This window comes from Leptonychotes weddellii, chromosome 3 (assembly GCF_054177405.1).
Source record: "Leptonychotes weddellii isolate Sample4059 chromosome 3, ASM5417740v2, whole genome shotgun sequence".
Lineage (NCBI taxonomy): Eukaryota > Metazoa > Chordata > Mammalia > Carnivora > Phocidae > Leptonychotes > Leptonychotes weddellii.
The window spans coordinates 93423108-93445178 of NC_138371.1; the positions used below are offsets into that span (position 1 = coordinate 93423108).

Consider the following 22071-nt stretch of genomic DNA (forward strand, 5'->3'; position numbering starts at 1 on the left):
GGCTGGCGTCGGGGCTCTGTTCTCCCGGCCTCGCCCAGGGACGCTCCGGCTCCCGCTGCTTCCCCGGCCCGCCGGCAAAATATTAAACCTGCCGGGAGGGGAGGGGCGGCGGCGGCCAATGGGGCCGGGCCGCTGAGTTTCGGGCGATACTGGGCGGCGCGGCCGGAGCGGGGAGCCGGGGGTGAGGCGGGTTAATGTTTGTCGGCCCGACCCCTGCCCGTTCCTGGCCATGACTCCCTCCCGAGCAGCCGGGGGTCGCCCTTCACTAAGAGGTCTCGGCTCAGCTGTCTGGTTGGCGAGGGGGATATGGCAGGTCAAGGGATAAAACCCACCGTGGTTCGTGTCACGGTCTTAAAACAAAAACCCGAGTGGACTTTTGTGGTTGGTTCGCGTTGGACTGAAACTTCAGCCACTTGGAAATTGTGAGAGGCAGGTGGGTTCCCAGCAATGGCGGGATCCAAAGGATCCTCCCCCGCCCCCACCCGTGACTCTGGGCATGTTAAGGTTGGGGTTTTTCGGTGTGTAAACATTAATTGTACCTGTCACTATCGTTATGGTTACTAAATCTCATGAATTTTAGTTAAAAGCGAGAAGACCCAGGTCTTTTAAACCTTTTGACAACATTTTAAATTGATATCAGGAGTATTTTTTTTAAGAATTAGGGGGGAAATTACCCATAACTCCATTTCTGACATTGCTAAAACATTGCTGAACCCTACTTAACATAGTGGATTATTAGTACACGTAAGCTAGTTTGCAGGGTTTTCTTTTTATAGGTAAGCTTCATTAGAAAATGATATGTATTACTTCTGTTGAGTTACTCTACTGCGGACGTTTTCTGTGTTGGGATTAAGGAGGCCAAAGATATTAATATCTATGGCACTTACTGTATATTGGTATATTGCTTTATGAAAAAGCATTTGCCTACCAAAGAATGTGGCCACCCGTTACATACGAGAGTATACATATTTCATGACAAACTTGAGTTTTAGATACATACTTAAAAAAAAAACTTTCAGTTAATCTAGGTAGTAAATGGATTATTTCAGTTTGCATTTTTATGATTGTAAAGAATACCTTTCTTTATAGAGAAAAATGAGAAATCACAGATTAAAAACGCATTAAAAGAAAAAAAAAAAAACAGGGCACCTGGGTGGCTCACCCAGTTGATTAAGCGACTGCCTTCGGCTCAGGTCATGATCCCGGAGTGCCGGGATCGGGATCGGGATCGAGTCCCGCATCGGGCTCCCTGCTCAGCGGGGAATCTGCTTCTCCCTCTAACCCTACCCCCTCTGTGCTCTCTCTCACTCACTCTCGCTCTCAAATAAATAAAATAAAATCTTTAAAAAAAAAACAAAAAAACCATGTACACCTACTCTCTGAAAATTCCACTGTATCATTTTAGTGTCAGACAAGTTCTTTATTGAGTGCCTAATATGCTGATTGCCGTGCTAGCTAGGTCATCTTGCTGCATGAGTCAGACCAGATCCTTGAGTCTTAGTGGGGAAGTACCCAGTAAAAAAAATAATTAAACAGTTGGGTATTTAATTACAGTTTTGGTAAATGTTATAAAAAAGAGTCTAAGGGTACTAAAAGGAGCACCTAATTTAGACTCAGGAGTCAGGGAATGCTTTTCTGAGGAAATGGGAGAGAGGTGAAGTGGAAAGAGAGCATTCCAGAAAGATGGAACAACCCCCCCCCCCCCAAAAAAAAGGTCCACAGTTAAAAAGATAGTTGGATTGAGCAGAAGGGATACTAGAGCAGAGTGAACAGCTGGGAGTGGTCTGCCTGAAGGGTCTGGCAGGTAGGAGGAGTTGGATCCAGAGCAAGACCATTAAAGATTTTTTAACTGGGATCAGATTTGTGGTTGCTAAAAATCCACTGCTGTAGCATTTAGAATGAAAGTGATAGTGAGGGATGGAGAAAGAGTGAATATGGGAAAACTTTTTTTCTTTTAACAATTTTTTTTTTTTAAGTAGGCTCCGACATGGAGCCTAACGCAGGGCTTAAACTCATGACTCTGAGATCAAGACCTGAGCTGAAATCAAGAGTCGGATGCTCAACTGACTGAGCCATCCAGGTGTCACTTAATAATTTTTAAAAACTCCTTTGGCACATTCATATATTCTTACTAAAGAGGACTTAAGTACCTCCACATGACCCTCTCCAGAGATAACCTCACTTAACAGCTTGCACGTCTTAGTCGGCCTTCGGCTCAGGTCATGATCTCAGGGTCCTGGGATTGAGCCCTGCAGAGCCCCACATCGGGCTCCCTGCTCAGCGGGGAGTCTGCTTCTCCCTCTCCCTCTGCCTCCTCCTCCGCTCATGCTCTGTTTCTGCCTCTCAATCTTAAAAAAAAACAACAACAATAGTTTGCATGTCTTAGTCGTTTTGTGTATACGAGGGATAAAACTTACCACTTTTCTCTGATTTCATTTTTTACTTAGAAATTTTGTCGGTGTCTAAGTCAGTTGTATTTAAAAAACAGCTGTGTTGTATACCATTTGATGTACCATAATTTGTTTAACTACTTGCATGTTGATGGACATATTTAAAATTTAAAATTATGCCCTGAAAATCCTTACTTCTACAACTTGGATCACATCCTATTTCTTAGGATATCCTACCAAAAATATAATTGCTGAGTGAAAGTGTAGGCACATGAACATTTTTGATAGTGTGGTTAAATCCTCCAAAGAGGACAGTGTAGGGTGATTGTTTTTCCCATATCCTTTCAGTGGTAGAATTCTCGCCTGCCCATATGCTTTTCAACATTGGCTTTCTTGAGTCTTAAATGACTGTATCTTTTTTTGTTTGTTTGTTTAAAGATTTTTAAAATTTTTATTTATTTGACAGAGAGAGAGACAGTGAGATAGGGAACACAATCGGGGGAGTGGGAGAGGGAGAAGCAGGCTTCCCGCCAAGCAGGGATCCCGATATGGGGCTTGATCCCAGGACCCTGGGATCATGACCTGAACCGAAGGCAGATGCTTAATGACTAAGCCACCCAGGTGCCCGATAGTATCTTATTTTTTTAATTTAGATTTCCTTTGTTATTGTTGAGGTCAAACATTATTTTGTACATATTTTCATTTCATACTCTCTTTTAGAACTTGTTTCTTCATATCTTGCCCTTTTTTTCTGTTGCATTATCTTAATGGTTTGTGATAGTTCTTTATTAAACTGCATATTAATCCTTTAAAAAATTTTAAAAGCTCTTTAATATATTGTCTCCTTCTAGTACTTTATCATTTCTTTGATTAAATTCTTAGTCCATCTGAAATTTATTTTCATGTAAGTTGCTTTTATATTCTGTAAAAAGAAGTTGTTTGTGACATTGGGTTTTATGGTTCAAAATACATAGTTATTAAATCTTTTTTTTTTTTTTAAGATTTTATTTATTTATTTGACAGAGAGACAACGAGAGCAGGAACACAAGCAGGGAGAGTGGGAGAGGGAGAAACAGGCCTCCCGCCGAGCAGGGAGCCTGATGCGGTGCTCTATCCCGACCTGAGCTGAAAGCAGATGCTTAAGGACTGAGCCACCCAGGCGCCCCCATAGTTATTAAATCTTAAAGAAGCTTTGTTTTTTCTTAGCAGGTTAACTCTACTTGCGTAATGAATTTTTATTTTCAAGGTACAAGATAAGGTGAAAGTCAGAAAACTTGTTTTATAGTTCATTTACTTCCTAGGAATCACAGTTGTAGTGCATTTTGAACATGATTTTCCCTTAGAAAAACTTTTATTTTGGAAAAATTCAAGTAGTCAGAAGAGTATAATGAACCCCCATGTACCCATCATGCTCCAACAATGGCCACTTATCTGGGCAATTTGTTTAGTTTCTATCCCCACTTTACTTTAATACCACTATTTTATCTAAAAGAAAAATGGCAGTAATTCCTTGGTTATCATAAACAATCCAGTCAGTGTTCAAATGTGTGCCAAATTTATGTCCTTAGGAAGTTCAAATGAGAACTGTCATGGCTTTGCTAGCTTACCTAATTACATAGCAATATGCATACTTATAAAATGAGGATATAATCCTCAATTTATAGCAATTGAATTTTTTATTACGTTGATATTATTCCAGTATTTCAGCTTTTATTTTCATCATGTTTATAAATGCATCTAATTTAAATTTTATTATTTTTATTATCTTTTCTTTTTTGATCGAGATTGAGAGAGAGAAAGAGAGAGAAAGAAAACAAGTGAGCAGGGTGAGAGGGAGAGAAACTCCTAAGCGGGTTCCACAGTGCAGAGCTGATGTGGGTCTCAGTCTCACGATCTCAAGATCATGACCTGAGCTGTAATCAAGAGTCGGAAGCTTAACCAACTGAGCCACCCAGGCACCCCACTGTCTGGTTATACAAGACTTCTTATAAATTATACGTGTAACAACAAATGTGTGACTTTTTTTTTTTTTTTTTAAGATTTTATCTATTTAGAGAGAGAGAGAGAGACAGCATGAGCGGGAGGGGTAGAGGGAGAAAGAGAATCCCAAGCAGACTCTGCACTGAGCGCAGAGCAACACGGGGCTCAATCTCAGGACCTGAGCTGAAACCAATAGTCGGACGCTCAAAACGACTGCACCTCCCTGGCGCCCCAACAAATATGTGACTTTAAAATTTCCTATATTTTGAAATAATATTAGACTTATGTGGAAGTTACAGTAGTAGAGTTCCCATATACCTTTGACTTAGCTTCCCCCAATGATAATATCAGACAACTTAAAAAAAAATTTGAATTAGGATCTAATGTAGGTGCATTGTGATTGATGGATATGTATTTTAAGTCTGTTTTAATCTGTAGTTTTCTTTGCATTTCTTTTTCCCCCTTGCAATTTGTCGAGTAAGCTGAAGTAAGTTTTTAAAAAAACAAATTTATCATGTATGTTTTGTGCTTGTATTTTCATTCAGACTCTTTTTAGCTATGATCTTTGATGATTTATCTCTAAAATACAAGTTTTACATGAATTGTTCTGTGGTGAGATAGAAAGAGAGACCAAGATTTGGAATCAGAAAAATCAGAGTTTGATTTTTTTTTTAATGTCTTCATTATTTACTAAATCATGGACCTGGCCAGTGGTTTCATTTATCGGACCCTTAGTTTACTCATCAAAATAAAACAGTATTTTGGGGAGTTTTTCTGTGAAGCAAGTAAGATTATTTACTTACCATTTGTTGTACTTAATGATGAAATGTTCTGGGTGGTTGGCTATTCAAAATAGGAATTATGTCTTCAGGAGCTTAAGATAAATGAGACAGACATGTAAATAAATAATTAAAATCTGATTAGTGAAACAGTAAAATATATTTTCAAGTTTCAGTGGAAGTGTGATGATGGAAGTGACTAACTCTGGTTATCAGAGAACGTTTCTCAGGGGAGATACAGGTAGAGTTGAGTTAAATAGATAGGGAGTCTCTGACACATGGGCTTTCCACATCTGGTGTAACAAGTACCTTTCTTAGGCAGCTGAAACGAGAATGGATAGCAAAGTGCAAAAGGAGCAATGTCTGAAGAGAAACCTGAAAAGAAAGAGACTGCAGCCAGATGTTATATATGAGTGCTTTGTAAACTGAAAAGGGATCTAAAATTTTATTTTCTTGGGATTTAAGTAGATGAACATACATCTTATCCTTTGTTCATAATTTTGTCCATATTTTACTCAATAATGTAGGAATATCCATATGTGTGATATGTGTATGATCTTCGTATGATCTTCAGTTTATAGGCACTTATTTTTTAATGTGCTGGTATTTATTTTTAAATTAGTTTTTATTTTAATCAAGTTTATAAATGTATCTAGTTGAGTCACCTAATCTGAAGGCTTCTTTTGAAAAATAGCACTCTGCTGAGTTCTGTCCTCAAGACAAACACTTTCACATTTTAAGTAACATGCTTTTATTGTCACTTCTTGATATTTGGTTTCAGGAATTATCTGTTGAATTCCAACTTGGCAAGATGAGGAGTTGGCTCTCTGCATCTACCTCTGTTATATACCTCCTCTTATAGTTTTTTTATAGTTATGGTTAGATCAATATTTAATGTTTATAGTATTATGAATATTTAAACTATTAGCTAAGTCATGTAGTATACTGTGATTACTTTCCCTTTTCTGCTCAACTTCTTGTTTTCTCTGGAATTAATCCGTGTCTTTAACTTATTTTTCTCATTCTCTTATTTGCATAAATTAAACATTAGGTTAGCAAGATAGTTTTTATGGTGTTACCATTTGTGTTTGCTGTATTTTAAAAATTACTAAACTAGGGGCGCCTGGGTGGCTCAGCTGGTTAAGCTCTGCCTTCAGCTCACTTCTGCTTAGTGGGGAGCCTGCTTCTCCCTCTCCCTCTGCCTGCCGTTCCTCCTGCTTTTGTGCTCTCTGTCAAATAAATAAAATCTTAAAAAAATAAAAAAATAAGATTACTAAACCTATTTAATTATTTTGATTAAACTTAACATCCTTTTTTTTTTTTAAAGATTTTATTTATTTAACAGAGAGAGACACAGTGAGACAGGGCACACAGCACGGGGAGAGGGAGAGGGAGAAGCAGGCTCCCCGCCAAGCAGGGAGCCCAATGCGGGGCTCAATCCCAGGACCCTAGGACCATGACCTGAGCCGAAGGCAGACGCTTAACAACTAAGCCACTCAGGCGCCCCTAAACTTAACATTCTTAATAAAGATAAGAAGTGGCCTTAAAATAATTTAACATTATAAATAATTGACTCTATTAAATAGCAATTAAAAATCTTTAAATAATAGAATATTTAATAAAAACATAATATTTGAATTATATTTGTATTTTAGCTGAGATAGGTGATTATTTGTTTATTTATTTTTTTAAGATTTTATTTTTAACTAATCTCCACACCCAGTGTGGAGCTCAAACCTACAACCCTGAGATCAGGAGTCGAGTGCTTCACCCACTGAACGAGCCAGGCGCCCGTGTTTGTATTTTTATTGTGATTGCTCAGAAAAGAAATGGAACTTTTTAGGAATGTTATGATCATCAAAGGATAAGTTAGCGTATGGATTGTCTCCTAATGTTTGTAGAGATATACGGCAATTGTACATAAAATTCATTGACCCAGAAGGCCTGATAAACTTCATAAATGTTCGTTGTCTGTCAGCTTCTTATAAAATAGACCAGTAAGTTTAGAAATGCTGTAAGTCATAGCTCTGTTGTATATAAAAGTTTTCAAAAACTGTGAGTTAAAGTAGCCAGTTTTAATTATGTTTTTCAAATTTACTTGCTCCTTTTAATAGTATGTCTGTAATGGCCATAGGATTTTACTAAATAACACCATTTGTCTGCACATTGTGGGGAGTCTGCTAATACCTTTTTCTCTCTCTGGTTTTATTAGTGACAAAAATGCTGAGCTTCTTTCGTAGAACACTTGGGCGTCGGTCAATGCGTAAACATGCTGAGAAGGAACGACTCCGAGAAGCTCAGCGAGCTGCCACACACATTCCTGCCGCTGGAGACTCTAAGTCCATCATCACATGTCGGGTGTCTCTTCTGGATGGTACTGATGTTAGTGTGGACTTGCCGGTATGTAGGTCCTGCTGAGCATTTGCAGATTCTATATGAGACGACTTTCTTCATTTGAACTTTCTACTGGTAACTTCCTGAGGAAATTAGGTAATATGGGTTAGTGTGGATCAGGCACTGTAACATTGAGGTACATGGATCAAGATACCCAGCATGATAATATTTCTCTGGGATTAATGGAAGTTACCTGAAATATTTAAATGATAGGGTAGTTATTGGCACAGATCATTTATGAATTTATGTGTGTTCTTTATGATGGCAGTACATAGGGTACTCTAGTGGATTTCTCACAATCCTTGTTGAGCAATTATTAAAACAATGAGAATATTTGGGAATAATGATACATGTATACTATAAGATTTTTAATTTTCTATATTTTTCTTTAATTTTCAAAACACTCCTCACTTTTCCTTAAAACATATTTCTTCAACATTTTTAGTGTGCTTGCAGAAATTTTAATGAAATGCAGTAAAAGGACTTCATACTCCTCAGCTCTGTTTATCTCTTTGCTTCCAAAGTAGTTTGCAGAGGAGGTTTTTTATACACTGTAATCTTTATTTTAAGACAGGATGTTGTGATTTTATTAAAATTTTAGGTGGTTTCTTTTTGTAGGTATGAATGTATAATTATAGCTCACGATGTGAAACAGTCTGATATATTTGAAAAGGGTTAACTTACGCCTTTTTGAGGGGCAAGAGAGGTAGTTATATGGTTTGGGGTGCAGTTGAGTTTCTTTCTGAGCTATTTACTAATACCAAATGTCTTTATTCTGCATTAAAAGATATATGTAATGGGGCGCCTGGGTGGCTCAGTCAGTTAAACCTCTGACTCTTGGTTTTCTGCTCAGGTCATGATCCTCTAGTTTGTGGGATCGAGCTCCACGTCGGGTTCTGCACTCAGCACAGGGGGTCTGCTTGAGATTCTTTCTCCCTGCCTCTCCCTTCCTCTCTGCTCCTTCCCCTGCGCACATTCTCTCTCAAATAAATAAATAAAATCTTAAAAAAAAGATTTATGTAACTAAGCTATAAAATGTATGATTTGATGTGTCATTGGATGTTCACAGTCTTCCCTCCCTACACATTCTTTTTAATATACACCTATATACCCAAAATGCAATAAAAAAGGTCTTTGTGCAAGGTGGTAGCCTAAATGCTGCTACAGTATACAGTTGAATAAACTCTGAAAGACCTTTAACGTAACCTTTAACTGTGACCTTTAACTCACAGAGTGAGACTAAGGAATTAGTTTGTTTAAATGAATATTCTGATTAATTGGATAATTTAGAATGTACTAGATATATACCTTACACATTTTAAAAATAATGGAATGTGATAAAATTAAACATAGGATTTCTTGAAGTGTTTTGAAGTAATCATCATGGGTATGTTTTATTATCTTTTTACGTTAGACTGGACATCTTTAGGGTTTTTGATTCTGGAAGACTTGAAGGTATTTACATTTTCTTCCTGTAAGGGCTTCTTGGGGTTTGTCAAGCATTCCAATATGTGATACTTCTTTGAGGAGTTTTCATATTCATTTCTTTCTTGATAAGTATCTTAAGGGTTTTGTGTACTATTCCATTAAAATATCATTAGATATGTGATAAAAAGCTTGAGATTGCTGTGTAAGAGACTGGAAAGAAGTTTCTTATTACCTAATGTTTGAAGTATGCAGTCTCAGGGTTATGGATGGAGAGGCTAGGAAATACTAGGAAAGTAGACTTGGTAAAGGATCTTGTTAAAGAGGCAGTGTAGTGTGGAGGAGAAGCAGCACGAGGTTTTAAAGTAGCGGAACAAATGGCTAGTGACTGGTACAGAATGGTTTCCTATGCTTGGTATGCTCAGTAGGTTGGATGTGATGCTTGATCAAGGCCAGAAGTGCTAGCTGACCTCATATGTAGACATTTGCAGTGAAAAAGCCAAGAGTTTTAAATTTGACTTTTTGTGGAACTAGAACAATTGCCTTTTCAGCTCTGCAGGTGAAATCCTAGAGTTAGGCTCTAATTCTAGATGCTTGCATGGGTTTAAAATGGGCATTGGCCTGCTAGCGAAACTGTTTTACTAACAGACAAAAATAGACCAGAGGAATATTAATTTCTAAAAAGAAAGTTTTCCCTTTTTTTTAAATTTAGTTTCTCAACCAGTCTAGTATGATTCCAAAAGAGGATTTAGAATTGATTTTGGAAATTGGATGAAACACATACTCCTTTCCCACTGGGATTAAGGTCACTAGTAATCATAGTGAGCCATTGTGGAACTAAGATGATTGCCCAGGCAATATGTAAGTGATTATCAGTGATTAAATAGATAATTTAGATATATGGACTTTAGATTAAAATATACCGGTAGCAATGGTCATTTTCTTCCTTCTGCTGTCTTCCTCTCAAAACTGGGGGAGGGATTTAAGTACCTTCTACTTGCTTGCTCCCCCCCCCCTTTAAAGAACTAATTACTATGAGAATGCCTAATGCCTTTCAGTGAATGATAAAAGCATCAGGTAGAAATTTCTAAGTATCTGATTTTTAAATTTTCTCTTTGGAAATGCCACAGAAACTTTGATTTATGAACTTAGTATTGTTTAGTAAATAGTCTTTTATCATTCTGCATCTCCCAAGTTTTAAATTAATAAAAAATGTTTGGTTAATCATTTGATAATAATCTTAATATATCGGGTGTCTGGGTGGCTCAGTTGGTTAAGCGATTGCCTTCGGCTCAGGTTGTGATCCTGGAGTCCCAGGATTGAGTTCTGCATCAGGCTCCCTGCTCAGTAGGGACCCTCCCCCCTCTTATGCTCTCTCTCTCTCTCATTCTCTCAAATAAAAATCTTAAAAAAAAAAAAACCTTAATATATCTACTTTGCTGATGAAGGCTTTAAATTATATAGCCCATGTGTAGCTATACTTTTAGATAAATAACATTTATAGCTTAGCTATCCTATGTTTTTGAAGACTTAACATTGTTAAGATGGCAGTACACCCCAAATTGATCTACAGATTCAACATAATCCCCACCAGAATACCAGTTGATTTATTTGTAGTAATTGACAAGTTTATTTTAAAATTGATATGGAGGGCGCCTGGGTGGCTCAGTTGGTTGGGCGACTGCTTTCGGCTCAGGTTATGATCCTGGAGTCCCGGGATCGAGTCCCGCATCGGGCTCCCTGCTCGGCAGGGAGCCTGCTTCTCCCTCTGACCCTCACCCCTCTCATGTGCTCTCTCTCTCATTCTCTCTGTCTCAAATAAAAAAAAAAAAAAAAAAAAATCTTTAAAATTGATATGGAATTGCAAGGGACTTAAAATAGCCATAACAATATTGAAAAAAAACAAAAAACAAAGTAGTAGCATTCAGGCCTTACTGTAAAGCAACAGTAATCAAGATGATGTGCTACTGGCACAAGAATAGACATATAGTGGTGCCTGGTGGCTCAATGGAGCATGTGGCTCTTGATTTTGGGGTTGTGAGTTTAAGTCCCACACTGGGTGTAGGGATTACTTAAAAATAAAATCTTAAAAGAAAAAAAAAAAAAGAGTAGACACATAAATTATTGCAACGGAATAGAGAACCCAGTGGTAAACCCATACATCTGTGGTCAATTGTTTCTTTGGGGGGTGGTTCTTAAGACTTTTTTTTAATGAATAATTTTTTTGAATTGAAGAAAAATTCCTATAAAATAAAATTAACCATTTAATTTATTTTTTTATTTTTTAAAAAGATTTTATTTATTAGAGAGAGCGAGAGAGCACTGGGGGATGGAGGGGGAAGCAGACTCCCCGCTGAGCAGGGAGCCCCACATGGGGCTCCATCCCAGCACAGGGCTCAGTCCCAGGACCCTGGGATCATGACCTGAGCAGAAGACAGATGCTTAACCAACTGAGCCACCCAGGCGCCCCATAAAATTAACCACTTTAAAATGCATAATTCAGGGGGCCTGGCTGGCTCAGTTGGAGGAATGTGTGACTGTTGATCTCGGGGTCATGAGTTCAAGCCTCCTATTGGGTGTAGAGATTAATTCCATAAATAAAACTTTTTAAAGAGTGCATAATTCATTGGTGTTCAGTACAATCACTATGTTGTGCAACCATCACCTCTGTTTAGTTCTAAGATATTTTTGTCATCCCAAATGGAAACTCTGTAACTCCCATCAGCCCGTGGTAACTGCTAGTTGGCTTTCTTTCTCTCTCTAAGGATTTGCCTGTTTTGGATGTTTTATATAAATGGAATATTATCCAATCTGTGACCCTTCATTAACTTAGCCTAATGTTTTTGAGGTTCATCCATACTGTGGCATTTATCATTACTTCATTCCTTTTTATGTTGAATAATATTCCACTGTATGATAAATCATATTTTGTTTATCCATTCATCAGTTGATGGACACTTAGGTTGTGTCCATCTTTTAGCAACTGTGAATAGTGCTGCTGTGAATATTCATGTACAAGTGTTTGTTGGAATACATGTTTTTAATTCTTTGGGGTATGATACCTAGGAGTAGAATTGCTGGGTCATATGATAATTCTATGTTTAATTTTTTGTGGAACTGACAAACTGTTTTCCATAGCAACTGTATCATTTTACATTCCCACCAGCAATGTAGGAGGGTTCCAATTTCTCTACATCCTCAACACTTGTTATTTTCCATTTTTTAAATTGTAGTCATCCTGGTGGGTGTGAAGTGATACCTCATTTGTGGTTTTGATTTGTATTTTCCTAATGATTACCAATGAGCATGTTTTTATATGTGTACTGGTCATTTGTACATCTTCTTTGGAAAAATGTCTATTCAAATCCTTTGCTCACTTAATTAAAAAAAATTTTTCTAGTGTTCATTTGAAATATAGTTGACATACAGTATTAGTTTCAGGTGTACAACACAGTGATGGGACAATTATATATACATTATGAATGCTCACCATGATAAGTAGTTAGCATCTGTCACCATACAAAGTGGTTATAATATTATTGATTATATTCCCTATGCTGTATTTTCATCACTGTGACTTATTTATTTTATAACTGGAAGTTTGTACCTCTTAATCCCCTTCATTTATTTGGCCTATGCCCCAACCTACCTCTCCTCTGGCAGTCATCAGTTTGTTCTCTGTATTCATGAATCTCTTTTTTTGTGTGTGTTTTGTTCATTTGTTTTTTAGATTCTGCATATAAGTGAAATCACATGGTATTTGTCTTTGACTCATTTTACTTAGTTTAATACCTCCTAGATCCATCCATGTTGTTGCAGATGGCAAGATTTCATTCTTTTTTTTTTTTTTATGGCTGAGTAATACACCATTGTATATATACACCACATCTTTATTGATTCATCTATTGGTGGACACTTAGGTTGCTTCCATATTTTGGCTATTGTAAATAATGCTGCAGTAAACATAAGGGTGCGTTTATCTTTTTGAATTAGCGTTTTTGTTTTCTTTGCATAAATACTCAGCAGTGGAATTACTGGATCGTATGGTGTTCCTGTTTTTAATTTTTTGAGGAACCGTCCTACTGTTTTCCGTAGTGGCTGCACCAGTTTACATTCCTGCCAACAGTGCATGAGGGTTCCCTTTTCTCCACATCCTCCACAGTACTTATTTCTTGTCTTTTTGATACTAGCCATTCTGATTGGTGTGAGGTAATATCTCACTATGGTTTTGATTAGCATTTCCCTGATGATGAGTGTTGTTGAGCATCTTTCCATGTGTTTGTTGGCCATCTGTATGTCTTTGGAAAAATGTCTATTTAGGTCCTCTCCCTGTTTTTTAATTGAATTATTTGTGGGTTTTTTGTTTTGTTTTTGGTATTTAGTTTTGTGAATTCTTTATATATTTTGGATATTAACCTATTATTGGATATATCATTTGCAAGTATCTTTCCCCATTCAGTAGGTTGCCTTTTCATTTTGTTGATGGTTTCCTTCATTGTGCAGAAGTTTTTTATTTTGATGTAGTTCTAATAGTTTATTTTTGTTTTGTTTCCCTTGCCTGAGAAGATTTATCCAGAAAAATATTGCTAGGGCCAGGGTCCAAGAGATTACTGCCTATATTTTCCTCTGGGAGTTATATGGTTTTAGGTCTTATAGTTAAGTCCCAATTTCATTCTTTTGCATATAGCTGTCCAGTTTTCCCAACGCCATTTATTGAAGAGACTGTCGTTTCCCTGGTGTGTATTTTTGCTTCCTTTATTGTAGATTAATTGGCCATATAAGGTTGAATTTATTTCTGGACTCTCTATCCTATTCCATTGATTTTTGTGTCTGTTTTTGTGCCAGTACCATACTGTTTTTATTAACATTAGCTTTGTAGGATAGTTTGAAATCTGGGATTGTGAGATCTCTAGCTTTGTTCTTCCTTAAAATTGCTTTGGTTATGGTCAGTTGATTTATGATAAGGGTGCCAGAGCCATTCAGTGAGGGAAAGAATGGTCTTTTCAACAAGTGGTGCTAGGAGAACTAGATAGCCATATGCAAAAGAATGAAGTGAAGTGGGAACTTTAGCTCATGCCATATACAAAAATTAACTCAAAAGGGATCAAAGATCTAAACATAAGAGCTAAGACTATAAAACTCATAGAATAAAAAATAGGGACAAATCTTCATGACCTTGGATTTGGCACCAGTTTTTAGATATGACGCCAAAAACATGAATAACAAAATAAGAAAAAAATAAGTTGGACTTTTATAAAAATTAAAAACTTTTGTGTCTCAAAGGCCATTATCAAGAAAGTGAAAAGATTCTCATACAGAATGGGAAAGAATATTTGCAGATTACATATTTGATAAGCATTTGTGTCTAGAATATATAAAGAACTGTTACAGGGTGCCTGGGTGGCTCAGTTGGTTAAGCGACTGCCTTCGGCTCGGGTCATGATCCCGGAGTCCTGGGATCGAGTCCCGCATTGGGCTCCCGGCTCAGCGGGGAGCCTGCTTCTCCCTCTAACCCTCTCCCCTCTCATGCTGTTTCTCTCGCGCGTGCTCTCTAATAAATAAATAAATAAATAAAATCTTTATTTAAAAAAAAAAATAAAGAACTGTTACAACCCAATAAGAAAAAGACAACCCAATTTAAAAATGGGCAAAGGATCTGAATATAAGATATACTTCTGCACATAAGATATACAAATAGCTGATAACTAAGGATGTCAAGCATCTTTTCATGTACTTGTCAGAGAAACTCAAAAATCAAAACCACAGTGAGATACTACATACCAACTAGGAAGGTTAAAATAAAAAGATAATACTAAGTGTTGGTGAGAATGTGGAGAAATCTGAGCCTTCTTAAACTTTTCGGCAGGAATATAAAGTTGTGCAGCTGCTTGGGAATATAGCCTGGCAGTTCCTCAAGTGATTAAACATAGTTATTACCACATGACCCAGCAATTCTACTTTTAGGTACATATCTAAGGGAATTGAAAACATATGTTTAGACAAAAACTTGTACACAGATAGTCATAACAGTGTTATTTTTACTCTCCTAAAGATAGGAAAAAAACCCCAATTATTTGTCAAAAGATGAATGTATAAATAAAATGTGTTTTATTCATATAACGGGATATTATTTGGCCATGAAGGAAATGAAGTACTGATACATGCTACATGGGTGAACTTGTGCTAGGTGAAAGAAGCCAGTCACAAAAGACCACATATTTATATGATTTCATTCGTACGAAAATCCAGAATAAAGAAATCTGTAGGAAAAAAAAAAGATTAGTGATTTATTGGTTGCTTAGGGCAGATGGGTAGGGACTTGAGGGGGTGGTAGGAATGGTGGTTGGGGCAATAACTAAAAGATACAAGGCTTCTTTTCGAGGTATGAAGATGTTCCAGAATGGTGGTGGTTGTACGTATCTGTGAATATACCTTTGAATTTTGTACTTTTAATGGGTGAATGGTACGGTATGTGAATTATATCTCAAAGCTATTTTAAAATAGCTGCCTGGGTGGCTCAATTGTTGAGCGTCTGCCTTCGGCTCAGGTCATGATCCCAGGGTCCTGGGATCGAGCCCCGCATCGGGCTCCCTGCTCAGCTGGGAGCTTGCTTCTCCCTCTCCCACTCCCCCTGCTTGTGTTCCCTCTCTTGCTGTGTCTCTCTCTGTCAAATAAATAAATAAAATCTTTAAAAAAAACCATGGATTTTTGCATGCTTGTGTTTTATTCCATTTAAGGTTTTTTAGTGGGGCCCCTGGGTAGCTCAGTCGTTAAGTGTCTGCCTTCCGCTCAGGTCATGATCCCAGGGTCCTGGGATTGAGCCCCGCATCGGGCTCTCTGCTCAGCGGGAGGCCTGCTTCTCCCTCTCCCACCCTCCCTGCTTGTGTTCCCTCTCTCACTGTCTCTCTGTCAAATAAATAAATAAATAAAATCTTAAAAATAAATAAGGTTTTTTAGTACTCAAGAGACATGATTTAGAGTTGATTTTGTTGATTCTTTGTAGGAAAAAAAATCCTGGGACTGTGTAGTAGCAAAGGCACAAGACAGTGGGCCTATAGACTAATAGTGGCACGGAGACTGCAGCAAAAGGAATGCTTAGTACATGGATATGGTGGAGGGAGAGTTCTAATGAATATTAGAACTGAGTAAGATAAAATTCAGCCCTGGTGGAGGGGGGTGACATTGATTGTGTGGAAGATCATGAGAGCATAGTCAGCTGTCATTGAGAGAGGAGTAAAAGAATGAAGTGGAAAAAGGAATTTCAGTGGAATGGTGTGTTTGGAAGCCAGATTTAGAGGGTTTAAAGGAATTGTTGGGGACAGTCTTCTTTTTGGGACTTCCTATAGTCCCTTGTACCTAGTAGGTGCTTAATAAATATTGTTTAGTTGTTGGGGAAGTGCATGAAGGGAAGTTGGGGGATTGCCATGAGATTTGGTAGTAAAAGGAAGGAAGGAAAGAACAGCAGCTAGAGAATGGCTGGATAGGGAGATCTGAATAAGATCTTAAATGAATAAGATACAATGAATTTTTTTAAATTCATTGAATTTTTTTATGAATAAGAAAAATGTTTTTTAAATGAATAAGAGAAATGTTTCTCAGGAATTGGTTTTATATACACAGAGATTGTAGGATGAACATTCTAGAAAAGACTACCATTTTATGCTGGGAAAGATGGAAGGCTGATGAAAAGATAATATCTTGTTGGTCTTAATCTTCAGAAACCAGGATGTGAAGTGAGGACCGGGTTTGAAAGAGGTGGTGACCTGGAATAATTTGTTAGGAGGAAGGAAAAGAAGAATATAAGCAGCAAGTGATGGTCTAGATGCAGCTGAAAATTGAATTTGTGGTGGGGTAAGGAGGATGGCTAAAATAGGTAAAGGGGATTAAGATAAACAAGTTAGGGTGATTAAAAAGTAGAGCATAGGGAATATAGTCAGTAATACTGGAATAATTTTGTATGATGACACATGGTAAATACACTTTACACTTATTGTGGTGAGCTTTTGTACTTTATATAATCGTTGAATCACTGTTGTACACCTGAAACTAATTTAATATTATATGTCAACTATACTTCAATAAAATTTTTCTTTTAAAAAATGTGCAAAGGGCTTGAATAGATACTTCTCCAAAGAAAATATGCAAATGCTTGGGACGCCTGGGTGGCTCAGTTGGTTAAGCATCTGGCTCAGTTGGTTAAGCATCTGGCTCAGTCGGTTAAGCGTCTGCCTTTGGCTCATGTCGTGATCTCAGGGTCCCGGGATCAAGCCCCCCGCATCGGGCTCCCTGCTCAGTGGGGAGCCTGCTTCTCCCTCTGCCTGCCACTCCCCCTGCTTGTGCTCACTCTCTTTTTCTCTCTGACAAATAAATAAAATCTTTATTAAAAAAGGGAGGGGGCACCTTGGTGGCTTAGATGGTTAAGTGTCTGCCTTCGGCTCAGCTCATGATCTCCGGGTCCTCGGATCAAGCCCCACGTCGGAGCTTCAAATGAATGAATAAAATCTTAAAAAAAAAAAAAACAAAACTTAAGAAAATATGCAAATGCTCAATAAGCACATGAAAGTATGCTCAACACCACTAGGCATTAGGGAAATGCAAATCAAAAATCACATGAGATACCCTTTCACACGCATCAGGATGGTTGTATCAAACAAAACAAAGCAAAACAACCTCAGAAGATAACAAATGTTGGGGAGGTTGTAGAGAAATTGGAACCTTACGCATTGCTGGTAGGAATGCAAAATGGCGCAGCTACTACGGAAAACAGTTGGGCAGTTTCTCAAAAGTTAAACATAGAATTATCGTATTCCACACTTAAGTATATACCCAAAATAATTGAAAGCAGGGACTCAAACAGATACTTGTATGCCATTGTTTATAACAGTATTCACGATAGCCAAAAAGTGGAAACAACTCAAATGTTCATCAACAGATGAATGGATAAACAACATGGTATATACTTACAATGGAATATTATTCACTTTTATTTTTATTTTTTTTAAGAATAACAAAAAATATTTTACTAAAACATAAGATTTACAGACGTTTCCAGACAAGCCATACAAAATGGTCACAAGCTTTTTCTTGAAGGAAGGATTCTACACTTGACAGCAAAGTCACAGTGTTATTAGTGAGGCCTGTGATGTTTGTTTAATGTTCCCATTTTGGTTCAAACAATCAAGCTTGTCCATCTACAGCGTCTAAATAAAGTTAGACTTGGCTAGAGAGCATATTCTGAAGAACTGGTTAGCTGCTTTTAACCAATGCAATTAGATTACCATAAAAAGGGGGAAAGGAGCCCATAAAATTAAAATAAAACCACCTCTCCCCCTCAAAAAAAGTAATAAAGAAAAACACCCACATCCCTGCAGCTAACCCTGACAACTGCCTTCATTCACAGTACTTTATACTCAAACCATGATGGGGGAAATGAATAAAAGCAGAGAAGGGCCACTGCTTTTAAACGTTTCACAACAATCCAGATGGTACTTCTAGCCTCTGCTCATGCTTTACAACAGTGAATCAGGACAAGACATAGATTTGCTAATGTGCATTTAATCACTGAAGGACTGAAGATGTCTGGGCTTTTATTTTGCAATGTTTCTGAGACTGTGTCCATTAAATGCAAACAAAAAAGGAAGAAGTGGCAGAACAGGAGAAGTGATGCACACTTGATTAAATCGATTTTAAATATTATTCATGGCATATAGCCTAGTCCATGCTCTAGCTGTTTCTATGGCTTGGGCTTCATTGGTCTTCCACTGCTCTGCTTCATCATTTGCTAATGGATCATCTGGATTGGGAGCACTTAACAAAGCCTGGATCGATAGCAGAACTGTGCGGATCTGCAGTGCTGGGAACCACTTATCTTTCAAAATATCTAAACATATTCTTCCCAACTTGTCTACATTAGGATGATAAATTTTGGTCATGAAATGTACTTTAGGGGCTGCCATCGGGTATTCTTCTGGTAGGAATAGTTCAAGCTTAAAAGTCCCTCCCTCAAAGGGGGAATCCTGGGGACCAGCATTGACCACATGAAAATAACGAGCGTTGCTCTCATCTGGTTCTGCTTTAATGCCAGGAACTGGTTCTGCCAGCAAACGCTGGGTTTCCTTGATAATCCTGTGGGGCAGCCTGGCCAGCTTGTCAGATCCCGAGTTCGGCCTCTGGTCTCAACTCTGGCTCCACTCGCCTCACGCATGGAATATTACTCAGTTTTAAAAAGGAATGAAATTTTGGAGCCTGCTATAACATGGATGAACTTTGAAAACATTATGCTAAGTGAAATAAGCCAGGCACAAAAGGACATAGATTGTATGATTCTACTTATGTAACATATATAGACTAGGCAAATTCACAAGCCACAGAAAGTAGGAAAGAGGTTATTAGGGATTGAAGGGAAGGAGTGTGAGGAATGGTTGTTTAATGGGTACCAAGTTTCTGATTGATGTGATGAAAAGTTCTGGAAATGAATATGGTGATGGTTGTACACGTTGGGAATATATTTAATGGCATTGAATTCTGTATGCTAAAATGAGAAATTTTATGTTATGTTAAAAAGGAGAAATGGAAGCTGATGAATGTTAATAAGTGGGGTCAGTGTAGCGGAAGTTTCCATGTAGTTGGAGAACCTAGGCATCGAGAGTAATTTTATTAACAAGTTAGAGACAAGGTTGTGATAAGAAGTTGGGGGTATCTAATTGATCTGAGAGGTGACATTCAAGGTAAAATCTCGTTGTGGTATGTAACCCTTAGGGAATTGGAGCTTGGGAGACAGCAGAATTCAAATTCTAGTCTGTCATTTTTTAGTCATGCAATTTTTGTCATGTTACTAAAGCTTTCTGAACTTTTTTCCATGTTAAGTATTTGTTAAATGGACAAATAAACCATAATTATCAGAGTAATTGTATTAAATGAACATATGTTTAAGAAAAAGAAAGTAGAAGTGCCAGCACTTAGGTAGGAATTTTAAAATGAGAAAAACAGAGGAAAAATACTTAAGGAAATAAATAGTTTTCCCAGAATTAAAGGGAGATAAAAGATCGCAGCTTTAAAAGCCCAATAGAATAGCAAATACAGTTAAGGAAAAAAAAACACACCTAGTTACATTATATTGAAATTTAAGACTATCGGAGTTAGAGAAGTCTAAAAACTTTTACCAAGAGAATTAATAACATTATTAAGGACCAGAATTCAAATTGTCATCGTACTTTTCAACAGTAACATAAGCTGCAAGAAAAAGTAATACATTTGGAATATTAAGAGAGTATTGAAAGAAAGTAACTTTCAACCTTGAATTTTGTTAAGGAGACAATTGTCATTCAAGTGTAAGAGCATGATTAAACTATTCTCAAACATAGAAGACCTTTAAAGATTAGCCATACAAAGTCCCACATGGGGAACATTTCTGTAGGAAGAACTCAAATGAGTGGAGAAACAAATCTAGCAGATGCTATTAGATATATGTGATGTATACATGTAAGAGTGTAAAGATGCTCAAAATACTAAAATAAAGATTGTTGTCTTAAAAAAAATTAGCCACAACCAGAGAAAAGAAATAAGAGAAAGTATGTTCATAAACATGAGGATTGGATGGAGGGGAGATCATGGGCATGAGGGCATGGTAAGTTCTTCTCTTGGTAAAGGGATATTTGGTTAGCACTTGTATTTATCAAAAAGAAAGGTGGTAAAAAGTGCAGGAAATGCAAAAATACAAGTTGAAATAAAGATGTTCATTAAAAGGCAGAGATTGATGATTCAGTAAAAAAAAAAATGTGTGTGTGGTATGTGTATGTGCATATATATATTTTACAAGAAGTACCCTAAATCATAATTTAAAATTACAGGGCACCTGGGTGGCTCAGTTGGTTGGGCGACTGCCTTCGGCTCGGGTCATGATCCTGGAGTCCCAGGATCGAGTCCCCCATCGGGCTCCCTGCTCGGCAGGGAGTCTGCTTCTCCCTCTGACCCTCCTCCCTCTCATGCTCTCTGTCTCTCATTCTCTCTGTCTCAAATAAATAAAAATAAAATCTTTAAAAAAAAAATAAATAAATAAAAAAAAATAAAATTACATAGGAGGAGGGGCATGGGTAGGATGTGTATGACAATGGTTGAAAATTGAGATCCCAACAATGCTTTTGCTTAAGTGGGTTGTATCTATTGATAGTTACCTTATTAGAAATTAAAACTGGAAAATTAAACATTTATCTATCGGCTAATTTTAAAACAGCAGTAATCTACCCCTTGTAAGTTATAACATAAGTAACAAACAAGTATTTTGTTAAAAAAGATTTTATTTTATTAGAGAGAGCGTGCACGCGCGCAAGAGCATGGGGGTTGGTGCGGGCAGAGAGAGGGAGAAGCCGACTCCCCGATGAGTGGGGAGCTTGACGCAGGACTGGATCCCAGGACGCTGAGATCATGACCTGAGCCAAAGTCAGACACTTAACCCACTGAGCCATCCAGGCTCCCTAGCAACATACAAGTATTTTTTTTTTTTTTAAAACATACAAGTATTTGTGAAAAACAGCTATTTCACTAAACAACAAAAGAATTTAGTGAGAAGTGTAGTATTGTCTTACGCACTTTTGCCTATCTCTTTAATGTCTGGTCTAAGAGAACATACTTAGATTCTCTTTTCTGCTTCTGCATTTACTCTGTTGCAATATATTGTTTTGATTGAGTTATGTGAGGAGAATCCTAGGACCTTGTGGATCTTTTGGAAAGTATCTGGGGGAACCTTTGGGTCCTGAGACCACACTTTGAGAACTGCTTTTTCCAAACAAGTTTCTTTGCTTATTACTGACCCTCCCTCCCCATTTGGTATCTTCTCCATTGATGTCCATATTTTTTCATTGTCCCATATTTCCTCCCACCTTCTATTTTTATTTTTGCTGTTTCCTACCTGACATTCTTTTCCATTTTAAGGCTGATCTCCAAGTTTTCATTGATGCTTCTAGTCTCTGTGACTATCTCATCTCTAAAATCTGTTGGCAAGTATATAGTTAGTTCCACATGATTCATACTTCAGTGTTCTAAGTTTTCTTGTGTTTTTTCTTTCCAATCACATTATAAGGCTCCTTTGAATTAGAGACTCTAAA

The 22071-nt window shown here is 37.5% G+C and overlaps 1 protein-coding gene and 1 pseudogene across 6 annotated transcripts in view; one reads left to right on the forward strand and one right to left on the reverse strand.

The window, feature by feature from the left end:
- Window positions 1-22071, forward strand: part of EPB41L5 (erythrocyte membrane protein band 4.1 like 5) — a 143066-nt gene that overhangs the window by 2666 nt on the left and 118329 nt on the right. For 4 of the 6 annotated variants that reach the window (XM_031031283.2, XM_006736371.3, XM_031031284.2 and 1 more), the window contains exon 2: window positions 7362-7549. In XM_031031283.2, coding sequence (XP_030887143.1) covers window positions 7370-7549 — 180 coding nt within the window. In that variant the 5' untranslated portion in view covers window positions 7362-7369. Of the gene's footprint in view, window positions 1-238; window positions 434-7361; window positions 7640-22071 lie in introns of those variants that run through there. The other 2 variants (XM_081814598.1, XM_081814599.1) reach the window with 2 other exon arrangements.
- Window positions 17973-21994, reverse strand: LOC102735971 (ubiquitin-conjugating enzyme E2 N pseudogene; annotated as a pseudogene).